The sequence below is a fragment of the Papilio machaon genome, chromosome 2 (assembly GCF_912999745.1).
Source record: "Papilio machaon chromosome 2, ilPapMach1.1, whole genome shotgun sequence".
NCBI lineage: Eukaryota > Metazoa > Arthropoda > Insecta > Lepidoptera > Papilionidae > Papilio > Papilio machaon.
Genome location: NC_059987.1, coordinates 9878 through 28072, shown reverse-complemented (window position 1 = coordinate 28072; position 18195 = coordinate 9878). Strand labels below are relative to the sequence as shown.

The 18195-nt window shown below is 47.1% G+C and overlaps 1 protein-coding gene across 1 annotated transcript; it reads left to right on the top strand.

Annotated features, from left to right (window-relative positions):
* The first annotated feature begins 15707 nt into the window (after positions 1-15707).
* LOC123721636 (spermatogenesis-associated protein 21-like) lies at positions 15708-17840 on the top strand. Its single transcript, XM_045680817.1, has one exon. It carries the CDS (start codon positions 15708-15710, stop codon positions 17838-17840), a length of 2133 nt encoding a protein of 710 aa, XP_045536773.1.
* Positions 17841-18195: the final 355 nt, after the last annotated feature.

The window sequence follows — 18195 nt, the reverse complement described above, 5'->3', positions numbered from 1 at the left end:
CTCAAATAAAAGATAACTTAGTGACCTTTGATGAGGCCTCAATAATTTCACTCCTGTAACTGTGTAAGGATTATATATCCGTTTAGAATTCTTAAAATAATTCCTAAGTTATATCTCATTAATGGTATTTACAAATGAATACGGTGTACTTAATTAAAGTTCTTACATTCTTAATGAGACGACTTAATTACCTAGACGACTTAATTGACGGTTATAGGACTCCGAGGCCGCCCCCTGACTCCGTCGGACTATTGGCCTTGGCTGTCAAGTCTCGTCTTGCATAACGCATGAGAAGTGATGTCTTACCACTAAAATTAATACTTCGTATTATACCTATAATCTCACTAACGATACGCTTCGGCTTTGCATGACAGTTATTAAGTTTAAGGCCGCAGTCACGGATTTTTTTTTTTTTTTTTTTTTTTTTTTTAAGCAAACCCAAAAAAGAGGAAGAGAGGAGAAAATAGAGGAAGAAGAAGAGAGGCGGGCAGTAAGCGAGGTGCAGAGTGAGGAAGAGGACGTATCGTGCTCTGATATGTTCTTCGGTACAGACGAGAGCAACGTTGAAATCGCAGAGAAGGCACCTGCAAAACAGTTGCGGATCCAAACAAAGAAGGCGGAGCCCGCTTTTAAGATTACCCTGAGGTAGGTAGGTAGGTAGGTAGGTAGGTAGGTAGGTAGGTAGGTAGGTAGGTAGGTAGGTAGGTAGGTAGGTAGGTAGGTAGGTAGGTAGGTAGGTAGGTAGGTAGGTAGGTAGGTAGGTAGGTAGGTAGGTAGGTAGGTAGGTAGGTAGGTAGGTAGGTAGGTAGGTAGGTAGGTAGGTAGGTAGGTAGGTAGGTAGGTAGGTAGGTAGGTAGGTAGGTAGGTAGGTAGGTAGGTAGGTAGGTAGGTAGGTAGGTAGGTAGGTAGGTAGGTAGGTAGGTAGGTAGGTAGGTAGGTAGGTAGGTAGGTAGGTAGGTAGGTAGGTAGGTAGGTAGGTAGGTAGGTAGGTAGGTAGGTAGGTAGGTAGGTAGGTAGGTAGGTAGGTAGGTAGGTAGGTAGGTAGGTAGGTAGGTAGGTAGGTAGGTAGGTAGGTAGGTAGGTAGGTAGGTAGGTAGGTAGGTAGGTAGGTAGGTAGGTAGGTAGGTAGGTAGGTAGGTAGGTAGGTAGGTAGGTAGGTAGGTAGGTAGGTAGGTAGGTAGGTAGGTAGGTAGGTAGGTAGGTAGGTAGGTAGGTAGGTAGGTAGGTAGGTAGGTAGGTAGGTAGGTAGGTAGGTAGGTTTTTTTTTTTTTTTTTTTTTTTTTTTTTTTTTTTTTTTTTTTTTAAGAGGGGAATGCTTTATGCATACGCCGTGTCCCGGGGGGGACACGGTAGTTATGCGAGATTCTCTCCCCTAATGGGAGCATACCCGCTAAACCACCTCTGTTCCTCCTACTGCGCATAGTGACGGGGTCACGGGTACTGCTTTCGCATATCTTCCGCGGCCCCGTCTGCGCTAGCCGCCGCAGCAGCTTCTCCACTGATAGTGGGCTACGCCCACCAACCTCCATTGGGGAGGCGCGCCGGGAACCAAGGCGCGCCGTCCTCCTGGCCCTTTGAAGCGGGTGACAGGTACCCCCGTACCTGCCACCACAGGGCTATGGAAGCCGGGGAGGCGGTTGTCCCACCTCCCCAGCCCCCAACGGCGGATCTGATGTTAGGTCCCGCCGTCGACCTTACCGGGCCGCAGAGGGGCTGGATAAGCCAGTACCCCCCCCCACGGCCCCACCACACATCCGGCCACGAGGGGTGCAGGGTGGCAGGATAAACCAGTACCCGCCCACACCCCCCGCGGCCCCACCGCACATCCGGCCACGAGGGCTGCAGGGGGCAGGATAAACCAGTACCCACCCGCAGCCCCCACGACCCCACCACACATCCGGCCACGAGGGATGCAGGGTGGCAGGATAAACCAGTACCCGCCCACACCCCCCGCGGCCCTACCTACAGGCCCTCACAGGGGTAGACCCGCGAACATAGTCCACCCCTGGAGGCCTCCCCCAGGTGGGCCGGCCCGGCGCGCTACACTCGGCGGCTCCGGGGGGCAAGCGGCCAGTCCTGCACGCCGAACCGACCCTGGTTCCTCTTAGCTTCGCCGTGGGTGAAAATCCCACAGGTACTAGAGCCCCACCGCCACGACAAGGCGGGAACCGTTGGTGGGGTAGGTAGGTAGGTAGGTAGGTTAGGTTAGGTTAGGTTAGGTTAGGTTAGGTTAGGTTAGGTTAGGTTAGGTTCGCCTGTCCACTGCGCCGTGTGCAAAAGGACAGGCTGCCCGCACGCCCACGTCATGGGGGGGACTAAATGCACCCCCCCCACCATAAGGGGGAAGGCCCGCTCCACCGGCCCTCCCCCTGCGCCAAGAGCGCAGCCGCCGTCCGGGCCGCATCAACCGCCCGAAGAGGAACGTATGCAGGTGTCATAAATGCCCAGACACCTGCATACGGAGTTCCTGCAGACCAACGCCAACCACTCCGCCCGCGCACAGGACCTGCTCATGCAGGCCCTGGCGGAGTGGAAAATTGCCGTTGCTGTCGTGGCCGAGCCCTACCTCATCCCTTCCCAGCCTCATTGGGTCGGGGACACGGAGGGCTCGGTCGGAATGGTGGCGCCGCCAACGGGCCCGCAAATCCTCTCTCTCAGAGAGAGGGGTGCGGGTTACGTGGCGGCAAACTGGGGAGAAGTAGTGCTCATCGGAGTCTACTTCTCCCCGAACAGGAGCCTCTCGCAATTTGAGAGGTTCCTGGATGGCCTGGAGCTGGTGGTGCGGAGGGCATTGCCAGCCCAGGTCATCGTGATGGGGGACCTCAATGCTAAGTGCGCGGCTTGGGGATCCCCCATCACCGACGTCAAGGGGGCGCACCTTCGGGACTGGGCCCTCACTATTGGCCTGGTCCCGGAGAACCGGGGCAGCGCCTTCACATGTGTGCGCGCACGGGGTGGCTCAGTTGTCGACGTGACGTTTGCCACCCCCAATATCGGCGCGCGCATCTCGTGTTGGCGCGTCCTGGAGGACGTGGAGACCCTGTCAGATCACCTGTACATCAGGTTCAGGGTCTCCACAGCGCCCCCTGGGCGTCAAACTCGCACGGCGGGCGGCAGGGGCGTCTTCCCTAGGTGGCAGCTGTCGCGTCTCGACGAAGACCTGGCAGAGGAGGCCGCTATTGTTTGTTCGTGGGCCTCCGACCCCCCTCAATCCCTGGGGGTCGGAGAAAGGGCTGCCAGGTTCCGTCGGGACTTGACAGCTGTATGCGACTCGGCAATGCCTAGGGCTCGACGCCTCGCGCCCCGAGAGGGGGTGTACTGGTGGTCGCGGGATCTCGCGGCCCTGCGTGCCACCAGCAACGCCGCTCGCCGTGCTCTATCCCGGTGCCGAAGACGTCGGCACCGGGAGCCGGGCGAGCTGGAGCGCCTCCAGGCCGAAATGCGTTCGGCCAAGAAGGCGCTCCAAGCCGCCATAGGGGCCGCCAAGGACGCTGCATACTCGGAGTTCTTGGCGGCCCTGGATGCGGACCCGTGGGGGCGCCCGTACCGGATGGTACGGGCCAAATTCAAAACGGCGCCCCCCACGGAGGCCATGGAGCCGGCCGTCCTCAGCGCGGTGGTAGAGGGGCTATTTCCAGACAGCCCCCCATTCGAGCCACCGCGCATGACGCAGCAGAGGGCCAACGACGAGGACGACGCCGCCCCTAATCCTCCTCCGATAACAGAGGACGAAATGCTAGGGGCGGCCCGCCGGCTCCAAGGCCCGCGGAAGGCCCCGGGACCGGATGGGGTCCCGGGGAAGGTTCTCCCCATCGCGTTAAAGCACCTCGGGGACCGCCTACGCTGCCTCTTCGACGACTGTCTGGCAGCGGGGCACTTCCCTGAGGTGTGGAAGGAGGGGCGGCTGGTCCTTATAAGGAAAGAAGGCCGCCCCGCGGACTCTCCGTCGGGATACCGCCCGCTGGTGATGCTGGACGAGGCCGGGAAGCTGTTGGAGCGAGTTATAGCTGCCCGGATCATCCAGCATCTAGCGAGGGATGGGCCGCAACTCTCGGTGAACCAATTCGGGTTCCGGTCAGGACGATCCACCTTGGACGCCCTGGCCGCCCTGAAGAAGTTCACCGACGAAGCGGCCCAAAAGGGGCAGGGAGCCATGGCGGTGTCACTCGACATCGCCAATGCCTTCGGCTCCCTCCCCTTTGCGGTAATAGAGGAGGCGCTCCGGTATCACGGAGTGCCCCTCTACCTGCGGAGAGTCGTGGGACACTACCTGCAAGGGCGGGTAGTGTCCTACATGGGGAGAACCGGTCGAGAGGAGAGGCGGATGGCCACCGGTGTTCCACAGGGGTCTGTGCTAGGGCCCCTCCTGTGGAACATCGGATATGACTGGGCCATCCGCGGAGAGGTGCTGTCCCGGATGGCGGTCATTTGCTATGCAGATGACACGCTGGTAGCCGTCCGGGACACCACCTGGAGCCGATTGGTAAGGAGGGCTGAGGCCGGAGCCACATTGTTGACCCGGAGGATTGAGGCATTAGGCCTTCGAGTGGCCCTCAGTAAGACCGAGGCCCTCTGTTTTAAAGGGCCTCGGTGGAGGGTACCTGCGGGGGCCACCCTCCGGGTCAACGGAGAGGAAGTCGGGGTCAAGGCCCGGATAAAATATTTGGGTCTTGTCCTCGACGGGGGTTGGCGCTTCGGTGACCACTTCCGAGCGCTGACCCCCCGGCTGGTGGGCGCGGCCTCAGCCCTGGCGAGGCTCCTCCCTAACCTCAGCGGTCCGGGTGTACATGCGAGGATGCTGTACACCACGGTCGTCAAAAGTATGGCCCTGTACGGTGCACCGATATGGGCTCGCGCCCTTAATGCACCGAACAGGGCCCTCCTCCGCAGGCCGCAACGCATTGTTGCGGCGCGTGCGTGCCGGGCCTACCGAACGGTAGGCCACGCGGCTGCCTGCGTTTTGGCCGGCACCCCTCCGTGGGAAATCGAGGCGGGAGTGCTGGCCGAAGCCTACTGGGCGCGGGCCATACAAAGAGCCCGGGGCGAAGCCCCGGCCCCAGAGGAGGTCTCCCGCGCCCGCGCCCGGGAGGCGAGGAGAGTGACGACCGTGGAGCGGTGGGCGGGAAGCCTAGCGCACGCCAAATATGGCGTGCGCACTATAGAGGCCATACGCCCACTGCTCCCGGAATGGTGTGGGAGGAGCCACGGCTCCCTCACCTTCCGTCTGACACAGGTGCTGTCCGGGCATGGTTGCTTTGGACGGTACCTGTGTCGGATCGGAAGGGAGGTGACGATGCGCTGCCACGAGTGCGGCGCCAGCGAGGATACGGCGCAGCACACACTCGAAACGTGCTGCGCCTGGAATGATGAGCGCCGCACTCTGGTGGCGGCGATAGGCGGCGACCTCTCACTTCCCGGCGTCGTACACGCCATGTTGGGAAGTGAGAGGTCTTGGAACGCGGTCTCCTCCTTCTGCGAAACAGTCATGTCGCAGAAGGAGGAGAGGGAGCGGGAGCGCGAAGGGGATCCCCTAGCGCCCCCGCTCCGGCAGAGAAGAGTGGGGAGAAGGAGGCGGCAATTTGCCGCTGCTGCCCTTCTCCCCACGCCTTAGATTTTGAGGGCCCGTAGCGGCCAAACGCAGGCGGGGTCACGGAAGTAAGCTAACGCGTTCCCCGTGGCCCCGCCGTAACGCGTGAGAGGGCAGTCTGGTTTTAGTGGGTATTCCGGTCGCCTTGTCTTTATCTTCTGCGGCCGGCGAGTCCCACACTCCCCTACGCCATTGCACAGCCCGGCGTAGGGGGTGCGTAAATGCATTTCCAGACTATAAAAAAAAAAAAAAAAAAAAAAAGGTTAGGTTAGGTTAGGTTAGGTTAGGTTTTTTTTTTTTTTTTTTTTTTTTTTTTTATTTTTTTTTTTTTTTTATGGGAGGCTCCTTTTGTGCCTCCCCGCTGCTCCCCCTGACATAAGGGTCAGAGACTTTGTTTTCGTTGTTTTATTTTGTTGCCCTTTGTTTAGTTTATGTTAGTTGTTTTTTGTTTGCTCATCTAATTGGTGCTATTGTTATAGGCGGGTGACTCTTCTCTCTATGTATGCAAGCATACGTACAAGGAAGCGTCGACTGTTGCGGCTTGCTTCGCAAATTCCGATAAGTGCCTTTTCAGTAACTCCAATTTTGATTTTTTACTATTGCTGTTTTAAGTTCTTTAAATTTTGTTCTATTTCTATGTCTTGATTTCTTTTGTAATTTTAATTTTACTTTGTTGTGTTTTATGTTTCAGGTAACCGAAAATCGGCGGATCCAAAAGGGCAGAAGTATTTTAGATGCATGGGACGACCGCGACGGCTTCTTTTGCGCGGTGAGGAAAGACAGACTTATTTTTTCTCTTATTAGGGGCACCTCTAGACTCTGCGCTGTTGCCGCATAGCAAAACTCGGCGGTCAATCCATTGGTTCTCGGAGCGTTTTTTCGGGCTCAACGACTTAGAGGTCCACACGACTTTTCCTCTGATAAGTGCCGGGTGACATGCCTCATCATGCAACTCGGCATTTGTTTCCGAGTATTTTCTCCGTTGGTTTTGCGGACCTCGGCATCGTTCAACTCTATATCCTTTATAGCTTCTTGGTGTTTTTTCCCACAGCCCACTCGCGGCAGCTCGGGGCGACGCTGGATGTACGGTTCTTTTTTCCCCGGTCTTCTCGTTTTTTATTGGTAAGTATTTAAATTTTGATTTTGATCCACAATAACAATTCAGTTCTTTTTGTTTCATTAGTAATTTAATTTTGAATTTTTTGTCCCGAATTTCTATAATAGCCTTTATAAAATTATATACTATTTTATTCCGACTATTATTAATAATTTTTCCAAATTTTATCTTTTTATTAGTTTTATTTTCTTGTAAATTTTTATCTATTTTGTCACGAGATTTCCTCCTGTTTGCCGTTCTCGTATTATCTATAATCTCGAGGAGAGCAACCGAAGAATTATAGACCTCGTCGCGAACAATCTCCATCTTGTCTCCCCGAATATGATCGAGCGTGGGTTTAAGAAGAGTGCCCGGTGCGCCTTTAGCAGTATGAGAACGACGATCTGGCTATAGCGTCCCATCGCTCTCGCACCGGGCACTCTCGGCTGAACGCATTGTGATCTGCTCTATCCAGTTTGGCCGTTTTGCAGTTGCAGCATATGGGTTCCAGACCAGCCTGCCAGTCTACGCATTCGGTCTTCTTATGCGGCCCCCCACAGTGGCTACATTTCTCCACAGTTTCTGTACATAAACGTTTAGGATGGCCATATCCCAGGCAAAGCGAGCATTGAACCAACGGCGATTGGTCTTCGACCCTAACTCGTTGAAGATCAATTCGTACTCTACCTGCCTCGGTAAGTTGCTTCCATATCTGTGGGTTCACTCTCATCACTATGTGGTGCGTCAACGGGTTTCTCGCTTTCTTTTTGTATATTATTACAAATTTTTCCTTCTCGATTCCGTCTCTTAACACATCTTTATTTTGATTTATTATCGCGACAATAATTTCTTCATCCGAATTATATTTAAAAACATCTCGTAATATGATGAGCGGGTCTTTGTTTTTTATCTCTTGAACCTCTAGATGTTCCTCCGCACTCTTCAATCTTTCCTTTAATTGATTTCTTTCTTCCTCTGTCCTGCATCCTACAATGATCTTTCTATCTTTTGCCTTTCTAATGCTTTCTACTGTTTTCCCTCCTTCTTTTGCCTTCACTGCTTTCCGTATCCTATCCAGCACTTCCTCTCCCGTCTCCATTTCATTTTTCGATGTTATAGCTACTGAGTGCAGAGACCTCTGCTCTATCGGACCTTTCCTTCCCTGCATCACTGCCTTGGCATAGGAGTAAGAGCATTGCTGTTGTTGCTGTTTTTCTTCTTGCCTTCCTTGTTGTTTTTCCAGCGTTATCTGTAGTTCTTGTATTCTTAAGTTATTTTCCTTCAATAGTTTTGCGTGTTCTTCGATTTTCTCTGCTAACTCAGTACACTCCTTAGTCTGTTCCTTTTCCTTCCCCGTTCTTTCTACCACTTTCTTCTCTGTTTCTTTCTTCTCTTTGCCTTCCAATTCTTTTACTATGTGGTACAGTCTATCTATTGCTTGCATTACTGCTTCTTTTATCTCCGTTTTGGTGTTTCTTGATTGATTTAGGTTAAATTTAGCCTTTAACAGGCATGCCTTAGCCTCCGCCGTTTTGGTGTCGTATTTTGTTGGGCTCGCCGATTCTGTAGATGCCTTTCGGGTTATAGCCTCTTTTTTATCCTTTAGGGGCAATGTCCTCTTTACCGGTGCTTTGGTTTTCTCCGGGGTACTGTTTGAAGTCTCTTTCGTCTCCGCTCTCCCCGCTTCCCACTCTCCAATACTCCTTCTTACGTTTGACGTTTTTGTCAGAGATGGGTCGCTTTGCAGAGACATTGCTCCTTCAGCATCTGATGCTGGGGCTCGGTCGGTTCTTTTTTCGGGTGTTCTATAGCCGAACATGTTGCCTTGTCAGGGGTGCGTGTCAGTTTAAATTTGAACTCTTAGTCAGTTTTTATTGGGTCAATAAACCCTATCGCACTATAACTTTGTTCTACCTAACCTATACGCCTCCAATAGGGGTGGCGGTCAAAAGACTGAATTAGAATTTAGATAAATGCTTGAGAACAAAATCGTAAAGTCCCAATAGGGGACAGGACAACACAAAACAAATATTGATTGGTTCTCTGGGTCTTCGACCGGTCTATTTTTTAAAACTTAAAAACTTATTGTGACTACTTTAAAATTACTAACTCTAGAATCCCAATAGGGGAATAGTCTTGAAATTAAATTTAAAAACTTAAAATATCAGGATGTCCCAATAGGGGAAAATGTCCTAGTATACTTAAAATTATCCTTAAACTAAGTAGCGCTCGATTATGCAGCTGTAGATTCCGCAAAGTCCCAATTTCTCCAATTAATTTTGAGAAAACTCAAAATTAGGTCAATTTTTATTTTGTCGTAGGTACTTGTTATTTTCACGGACCGATTTCTCCGGTCCTATCTGTCCAAATCCTATCAAGTTTGGTATCGATGTGTTCGTCTCGGCGAGGGGAACGCCTTGGTACCACTCTCGATCCGCCCGGACTTGTACTTCCGGAATGGGACCGTCCGGAAAAATTTTTCTCGGTTTTTCCCGTATATCTCGGGAAAGAAATGTCAAAATTTTTCAAATGCGTTGTCAGTAGATGCGGAGTAGCGGAATCTTCCAGAAATATTGCTCAGCGAAAAAATTTTTCTTGTAAAATTTTTGACCACCGAATTTTTTATGATGAATTTTTGAAAATTAAAAATTTCCAAAATTTTGTATGGAGACCCCTGGTTTTTCCAACTCAAAAGTGTTCTGTAATTTTGTCTAAATGTATCCTGGGGCTTAAAATATTTTTAGAATCCAAAATAAAATTTTTATTAGCAAAAAACCGAATTTTCGGAAAACTCAATTTTCCTGGTGTAAATTTTGAAAAATCGAAAAGTTTTCTTTTCTTGAATAACACTATTCGGGGTCCTCTTCCGTCCTGCAAACTCGGTTTTCTGGATTTCCCCGTAGAACAATGACCTCGTGGCCACGTGTTTCCGGAAAAACCTTAATATTTCCGCGCGCTTTGACGGGAAAATTTTTCTGAAGGTACCGTTTTGTAGGGCTCTCAGAGACGCGTCTAATGATATTTTTATTTATATAGGTCGCAGATCTTGTTTCGGAGATATTCAATTTTGAAATTTGGAAAAATTTTTGAAATTCGATATCTTCGTCAATTTTTGAGTGCCCCTGACTTTGAAGGTTGTGGGGTACTCTCCTCAACGTCCTCTTTCAGATGACACCTCGAAATCAAAAATCGGTCCATGCGTTCCAAAGTTGCAAGAAAAAGTAAAATCTTTTTTACCTTGTATCTCCCCCGTTTCTCAGGGGAAGGAAGGCAAACTCACCCCCCTTATAGAGGGCGGGGAGGGGTATCTAGCCCACCAATAAAAATGGTAGGTGCTCGCTTTGAATTTCGAGCAATTTCACTTTTTCCACTTTTCACTTCACTTTTTCCTTTATAACTTTTCACTGGGAAGTGTTATCAAAAATCCGATTTCACCGGCACCTGCGCCTCGTTAGCGCGCAACTTTTGATATATCGCACGACACTTTTCGCAACAAAAATCCTATTTTCAAGATTTTTCGAGCGCGGAGCCTCCTAAAAACGATCCGATCGCGCCGAGAGCTCGGGCGCTACTGGTTAGGTTAGGTTAGGTTAGGTTTTTTTTTTTTTTTTTTTTTTTTTTTTTTTTTTTGTTTGTTCTCAGCTTCTACCTCAGACATAATCCGAGCCTATGTTCTCTACTTTTCTTTCATACCAGTTCTCGCTTTTGCTACCGCTCGTACTTTCATTCTGCATACTTTTTCTTTCATTCATTCGTCACCTTTTGCTACTCTGTCGGATGGGATTTCCGACCTATCCTATGCTAAACTAACTAATTTTTTATTTATTTTTCGGGATAATAAGTTTACTCCGGGGCTCTTTATTAACAGAATTCTAAGCTGTGAACATATTCTTATGTAGTTACAATTTTTCTTATTTCCTATGTTATATTTTACTGGTTCTTTATTTATCTATTTATATTTACTAATTTCCTAATCTATATTTATTTACAGTTTTCCAGCTTTCCAGGTTTCCTATGAGGTAAATCACTATATTTATCTTAATACTATTTTACATTATTAATACTATTTTCTCATTTTTATTTGTGACATATTGTTTTACATTGATAGTCTAATTTTTACAATATTTTATCTTAATTCTAATTATATTTCTATTTTCTTTTATTGATGTAACTTCTTTATATTTTGTATGTTTCTTGTTTCTTTATCTTAATTCTATTTTACATTATTAGTATTATTTTCTCTTTTTATATCAATATTTAGATGACATATTGTTTTTTATATTAATGGTTTAATTTTTACAATATTTTTGTTTTATACTAATTATATTTCTATATCTTTTATTGATATTTCTTATCTATATTTTGTATATTTCTTATTACTTTATCTTAATACTATTTTACATTATTAATATTATTTTCTCTTTTTTATCTCAGTTTTATGGATGACATATTGTTTTTATATATGTGGTCTAATTTTACAATATTTTATAACTTAATACTAATTATATTTCTATTATCTTTTATTGTTGTACTCTACTTACATTTTTGTATGTTTTCTATTCCTTTGTTTTATTTTACATTTGAATGTTTTCTTATGGGATTTGTAGTTTACAGTTTGATATTCAATTCTTAATATTTAGTGGTATAGATGTTATTTGTTTAATATATTATTTGTAAGTAATTTTTCTATTGGATGTTATGCTAATATGGCTAATATTAATCACTTTAATTTTGAATGTGTGAATTTAAATTTAAATTTTATTAACTATATTCTGATGTACTAGTGAGTGGTCGCTTTAGTATTTTAAGTGTCTAGAGGAGTCTGTGGTTATGATATTTGTGTGTTGGTGGTGTCGGGAGTGTCTTAGTGGCTAACAGTATGCCACCGTAGAGCGGGCGATTGCGTCCCACTTTTTACGGATGGGGCAGTCTTTATCGAAGGTGTTGTGGTTGAATACTTCTCTTTTTGCTTTTATACAGTTTGTGCATTCTGGGTCTGATAGTTCTTTTTCTGGGCATTTAGACAATAGGTGTTCCTCCCCGCAGTGACTACATAGCCCTTCGACCTCCTTTCCCACCTCTTCACAAAATTTCTTGCTATGGCCGTATCCCAGGCATCGGGTGCATTGTATAAGTGGGCTTTGGTCTTTTATTTTTATTCTTTGCAGATCTATGTATGCGTAACCCCTTTCCGTTGCCCTCTGCCATATTTTAGGTGATACTGCCATCACTATGTGGTTCATATTTGGGTTTCTGGTTTTTCTTTTATACTTTATTGTTATTCTGTCTTCCTCCTCCTCTAGGAGGTCAAAAATATACCCGTTTTGTCTTCTAAAGGCCTTAATTATGTTTTCCTCTGTGTTTATGTTGAGGACGTCGTAGAGGATCAATAGCGGGTCTTTATTCTTGATCTCCTCGATGCAGAGGTCTGATGCTGTATTTTTAAGATGTTTCTTCATTTTGTCCTTTTCTTCATTTGTTCTAAAACCCATTATTATTTTTCTATCTTTGGCCTTTCTGATCTTTTCGACCTGTATTCCTCCTTCTTTCGCGTCCGCCACCTTCCTAACGCGTTCCAGCACCTCCTCTCCTGTGTGTATCTCGTTAGTGGATGTGATGATGATGGAATGGAGAGTTTCTGGTTTATGGGATGTTCTTTTTCTTGACTGTTCGGTATCTGTACTCTCCACTGGTTTATTATGTAATAATTTCTTGATGTCTTCTATTTTGTTGCTATTGTCTTGCGCTATTTTAATTCCCCTCTCCGTTATACTGGCGTATGTTTCGATTTGATTGCTTATTTCATCTATTTTGTTCAAGTTCTCAAGTTTATCCAATTTATTCAAATTATCCAGGGTGTCCAGTTTGTCCAACTTGTCTAATTTTACCGAATTTATTATGTTTGTTCTTCCCATCCCTTCCAACTCTTTGCGTATAATGTCCATCGTTTTGTTGTTCTCTGCGAGGAGTTTTGAGTGTTCTTCTATTTTCTGTGAAAAATTTCTATATTCATTAGTACTTGGGGGTGGGGGTGGAGAGGGGGGGAGATGGGTGGAGCTTGTGTTCTTTGATTCGAGTTCTTTGATGGTTTCCTTGATGACTTTGAAGAGGCGCTTTACGGCGTTTTCGATTCCTTCTTTTATTTCCCTTTTAAGGTTTCTGGAGTTGTTTAGATTTACCAGGGCTTGTTGGTAGGCTGATTTCGCCTCGTCTGTGTAGATGTGGAGGGTGTTTGTTTCTCTAGTTGGTATTTTATTAGCTTTTCTTTTTGGTGGTGATGTGTGCATGAGGTAGGTTTGGTATTCTGATTCGGAATCGGTTTCCATTTCACTAGCCTGTGGTGTAAACATATTACTGTGTGCTGGTGGTGGTGAATGTACGGTTTTGCGTGAAGATGTTGGTTTGGTTGGTGACTTGGGCACGAAAGACATTGTTGCGTTTTGTGGTGTTTTTGTGTGTTTTACAAAAGTTAAAATCGGAATCTAAAAATAGAATTACTATCACAAGTTTTAAAATAAAATTAGGTGAGTGACTCACTAGTGTTGATAATTTAAAATTATTATTTTTGTTATTCCTGAAAGCGGTTTTATTTGTTGGTAGAAAGTGATTAATATTAATTCCTTAATTAAAACAAAACAGAATAAAGTAATTCAATGGAATTTACAGTTTTTATATTTTCTAAAAATTTTAAAATTTTGTGTTTTTCTATTTTAACTTACGTAATTATTAATGTTTTAAAATTACTTACAATTGTCTGTTATATATTTAATTTATTTACTAAGTAATACTAAATGATATAATATAATTCAACAAATTTTTACTATCGCTAAAGTGGGTAACGACCCTAATGTTATAAGTTTTAAAAACAGAGTCTTTAGTTTTGACTTTCAACACTAGATGTCGTGATTTAGTTTAACAAAATTCCAATTTGATAAGGCTGATAAGATGGAGTTTTAAAACTTCGGTATGCGACACACTATAGTGGTATTTGAATTTAAGTTTATGAATTACAATTTTTTTATTATAATTTGTTTTACGTAATTAACAATAGTATTTGCAAAAGTAGAACATTAATCTTATTCTAATGTTGTTAATATTAATATTTACATATATTTGATATTCTAATTTTTAGTACTAATATTTTAATTTTAAATTACTAATATTTTAAGTTTACAGTTTTTACAATTACGTTTTATGTGGTTATTAGTACTTAATTTTTAATCCTAGTTTAATCGTTAGTTTATTCTAAAGAACTTAATATTAATAAAAGATTAATTGTATTTATGACAGAGTATAATATTAAGTATTTTACCACTATAGTGTATTATAGTCCTTATGTTTCTATAAGTTTCCGGTTACGGAAATCGGTTTCGGCTTCTCGCCGCTAGGTGTTGTTATGGAACGAGTAGAATTTTCGAGAACGCTAAAGTGGGTTACACACAACTGAATTCAATATAATATTTATAAAATTTTCAAAATCTATTTTCATCCAAATTTGAATATTTAATGTGTCTTATTTGTTAATTTTCTGACTTTTATTCTAATTTTATATTTACTTTTAATATAACTATCAATCTTTATTTTGGTTATTTAAGTTCTAAAATTCTACTTAATAATTTAATTATACAGTTTTCTAATTCTAATTATTAATGTATTAATATTCTAATAAATTTTGAATGAAATGTTATAAAACTGAAATAATGTACTAATTTAATATAAAATTAAAAATTAAAAATTTTTCTTCTTCTTCCTGCTGTGTGCAACCTTCTTTATGTTGTGTCCTTGGAATGGGTGGCTTCTACTTCTCGCCGCTAGATGTCGCTGCTTGGTCGTTGTATGAAAATTTTGTTTTTTAGTGTTTTTTCGTATTTATCTATTGTATACTATGTTTTCACTATAGTATATGGATGCACTACACTGAGATGAAATTGTACGTGTATTTCACTTCACTTTCCACTCACTAGTTTTTAAACTGTATTAGTTTGAAGTTAAGAATGTTTATAAAATTTTTATTATTTATGGGAAAAATCTTATTTATATATGTCAAGAAAGGGCTCTTCTTGCACTTTAAAATGGTATATAAAAACTTATATGTCGTCGATCTTGATCTCGAGAAATTCTCTTGCGAAATTTTCAACCGTGACAGTTTTTGGTTTTTACCTTATAACTTTTCGCTGGAATACTGGATTTTCACTGTTTTTACACTGTTATATTCACTGCACCGAGACGAATCCAGTGATATATCACACTTTATTGTTTTCAAACTTTTTTCCACAACTTAGGATTTTATTGCTCTAGAGCCGCGCGGAGCGATCCGTTCGCCTTGGGAGTTGGCACGCGACTGGGTTAGGTTAGGTTAGGTTAGGTTAGGTTAGGTTAGGTTAGGTTAGGTTAGGTTAGGTTAGGTTAGGTTAGGTTAGGTTAGGTTAATCGCGCGCCGGTTGCCGTACCGTGTGCATCGCTTCCGTGTCGCTCCGCATTTAAAATTCGATAAATGTGGTAAAAAGTGAGGTGATATACCAGTGTTATACATCGGGAGATGCGCCTCGGCGAGACGCATCTAGTGATATATAATACATAGTGGGCAGAGACCAAAATAGTTAAGTTTTTAGTGTTTTAGTGTTTTAACGGTTATTTCGGGCGTGGCACTTTTTCGTCAAAGTCTAAAAGTGCTTCGATCTCGACGTGTGATATATCGGGAGATGCGTCTCAGTGAGACAAATCGACCGATATAGTTTTTAGTGTGGATAGAGACCAAATTAGTTAAGTTTTTTAGTGTTTAAGTGTTGTAACGGTCGTTTTGGGCGTGGCACTTTTACGACAAATTCCAAAAAGTGTTCCGATTTCGACGTGTGATATACCGGGAGATGCGTCTCAGCGAGACAAATCGACCGGTATAGTTTTAAGGGTGGACAGAGACCAAATTAGTTTAGTTTTATTAGTGATTAAGTTTGTTTTTAGTGTTGTAGAACTTATGAATAGTCTGCAAACGCTATGAACAACAATAGCAAAGTGACTTACGACATGGGGGAGGACACCTCCATGTCGGACTACACGTGCTCAGAGGACGAGGGCGCCTCCGGGCGCCGGCTGGGAGCCGCGGGCGCCGCGTGCAGCGAGGACGCCGCAAGGCCAAACAAGGGAGGTAAGCCGCGGTCAGCGGGCTTGACATTAAAGTACCGAACGGGAACGACCCATAAACGGCCGTTGGCCGCTACATCCGCAGATGAGGACGCCCCGGCCGTGGCGCATAAAGTGGCCTCCTCTTCGATGAGGGGCCGCGTTAGGCGCCCGGTAGGGGTTTACAGCTTCCTCAAGGAAGCTAAAGACTACGTAGCTGATGGGGGGGATAGTGAGGGGGAGGACCCCGACCCAACTTACCGTCCATCCGGGAGGAAGACGAGCCCCGTAGTGGCTTCAGCAAAAGCCTCTGACGACGGGACCCCCGACGCCCTATCCAGGGGCACGGTCGAGGCCCTCGCCGAGGAGGCTCTCAAAAGCGTGGAGAAAATAAAGGAAGAAATCAAGAAGAGTAGCCACCTAAAGGGTACCGTGTGGGGCCAAATTAACCGGGCCACTAAATGCGTTGTTGAAGCGGTTGAGGGCCTCCGCGATATAACGCCAGATGAAGAGCAGCGCAGGCTCCGCGCGGACAATGCTCGCCTTTCAAGGGAGCTGGATATTGTCCGCAACGAGCTGCGTGCCTTCAAGCAGGCGTACGTGGAGTCGCAGCGGAAGTCCGCTGCAGCCCCGAAAGAGGCCACAGGGCCACAGCAGCCCAACTTTGAGGAGGTGCTAAGATATGCTATGGAGGAAATGAAGGGGCAACTCCTGCAGTCGGTAGGCGGGATGATCAATGCCCGCCTACAAGACCTGGAGATGCGCCTTCCTCCGGAGCCCGTCATGAGGCCCCCCCTGCGTGCCGACCAACGGCAGCCGCCGCCGCCCCGTCACAAGTCCCGGTCGGGGATCGTGGAGGGCGCCATGGAGGTGGATGGGGAAGCCCAGCCATCCCCGGCGCCCACACCTAGGGCGGTAAAGAAGGCACCGAAGAAGGGCGCTGCAAAGCGGCCGACTGCCCCCCCGCCACCTCCTCCCTCCAAGGGAAAACAGGGGGCAGGACAGGCAGACGCGACCCCTCCCCCCCCAACCGCTGGAACAAGTGGAGAGGGGGAAGCCCAGTCGGGGACTGTGGGCAACTCCTGGTCCGAGGTTGTCCGGCGGAAGAAGAGGGGAAATGCCGCTGTCGCTGCTTATTCCCCCCCCTCAGCCGGAACAACCCGGCAGATCGCCCCGGCCCCACCAAAGGCCGTTAAAATCGTGGCCCCAAAAACCGCGGCCATAGTGGTGACCCTCAAGAAAGGGGCCACCATGACCAATGCGGAAGGGGCCACGACTGACGCGAAGTACACCGAGGTCCTGGCAAAGGCCAGGTCCTCGATATCCCTGAGGGAATTCGGTTTGGAGTCGGTCAAGATCCGAACGAGCATGACCGGCTCCAAACTGATGGAGGTCGGGGGGACCTCCCCCGAGGAAACTGCTGACCGCCTTGCCGCCGCCCTGGTGGAGGCAGTAGGCAGCTGGGCGGACATCACCCGCCCAACCAAAATGGCCGTCCTCAGGATCACCGGTCTGGATGACACGGTGACCACTGAGGAAGTGGCGGCCCAACTGGCATCGGTCGGCGGGTGTCCCCCCACCTCCATGAAAGTAGGCAATATCAGGCCGAGTTTCTGGGGCGGAGGCTCCGCCCTGGTCAAGTGCCCAGCGACTGCCGCTAAGGCAGTCGTGAAGGCGGGACGAGTGGCCATCGGATGGACGATGGCCACCGTCAAAGCAGTGGAGGCCCAGCCATTGCGTTGCTATAAATGCATGATGCTGGGCCACACTCGCGCTCTATGCCCAGCGGAGACAGAGAACGGGCGTCTCTGCTTCCGCTGCGGCAGTGAAGGACACAAGTCGGCAGAGTGCGAGGCCCCCTGCAAATGCACCGTGTGTGCAACGACGGGGCGCCCACACTCACATGTGATGGGGGGTGCCAAGTGCACACCCCCGTCGGTGAAGGGCAAAGCCCCGTCGTCGAGCAGAGTGCCTCGCACTCAGCCCCAACCGCACGGCAGCCGTATGGCTGAGGAGGAAGAAATGCAGGTATCTTAATGCCAAGACACCTGCATTTCGACCTACTACAGACGAACACCAACCACTCTGCCAGGGCACAGGACTTGCTCATGCAGTGCCTGGCAGAGTGGAGAATTGCTGTTGCGGTCGTGGCTGAACCCTACTTTGTCCCCCCCCAACCCAGTTGGTTCGGGGACACAGAGGGATCAGTCGCCATTGTGGCGCCGCCTTCGAGCCCGCGACCCCTCTCCCTCAGGGAGCGAGGAGCGGGCTACGTGGCGGTGAACTGGGGAGAAGTAGTACTCATAGGAGTCTACTTCTCCCCAAACAGGAACCTCCGACAATTCGAGAGGTTCCTGGATGGCCTGGAGCCGGTTGTGCAGCGAGCATCACC

What these genes read in the sequence shown, in the direction of transcription:
- LOC123721636 (XM_045680817.1), top strand. Translation starts at nt 15,708, where the DNA reads ATGGGGGAGGACACCTCCATGTCGGACTACACGTGCTCAGAGGACGAG.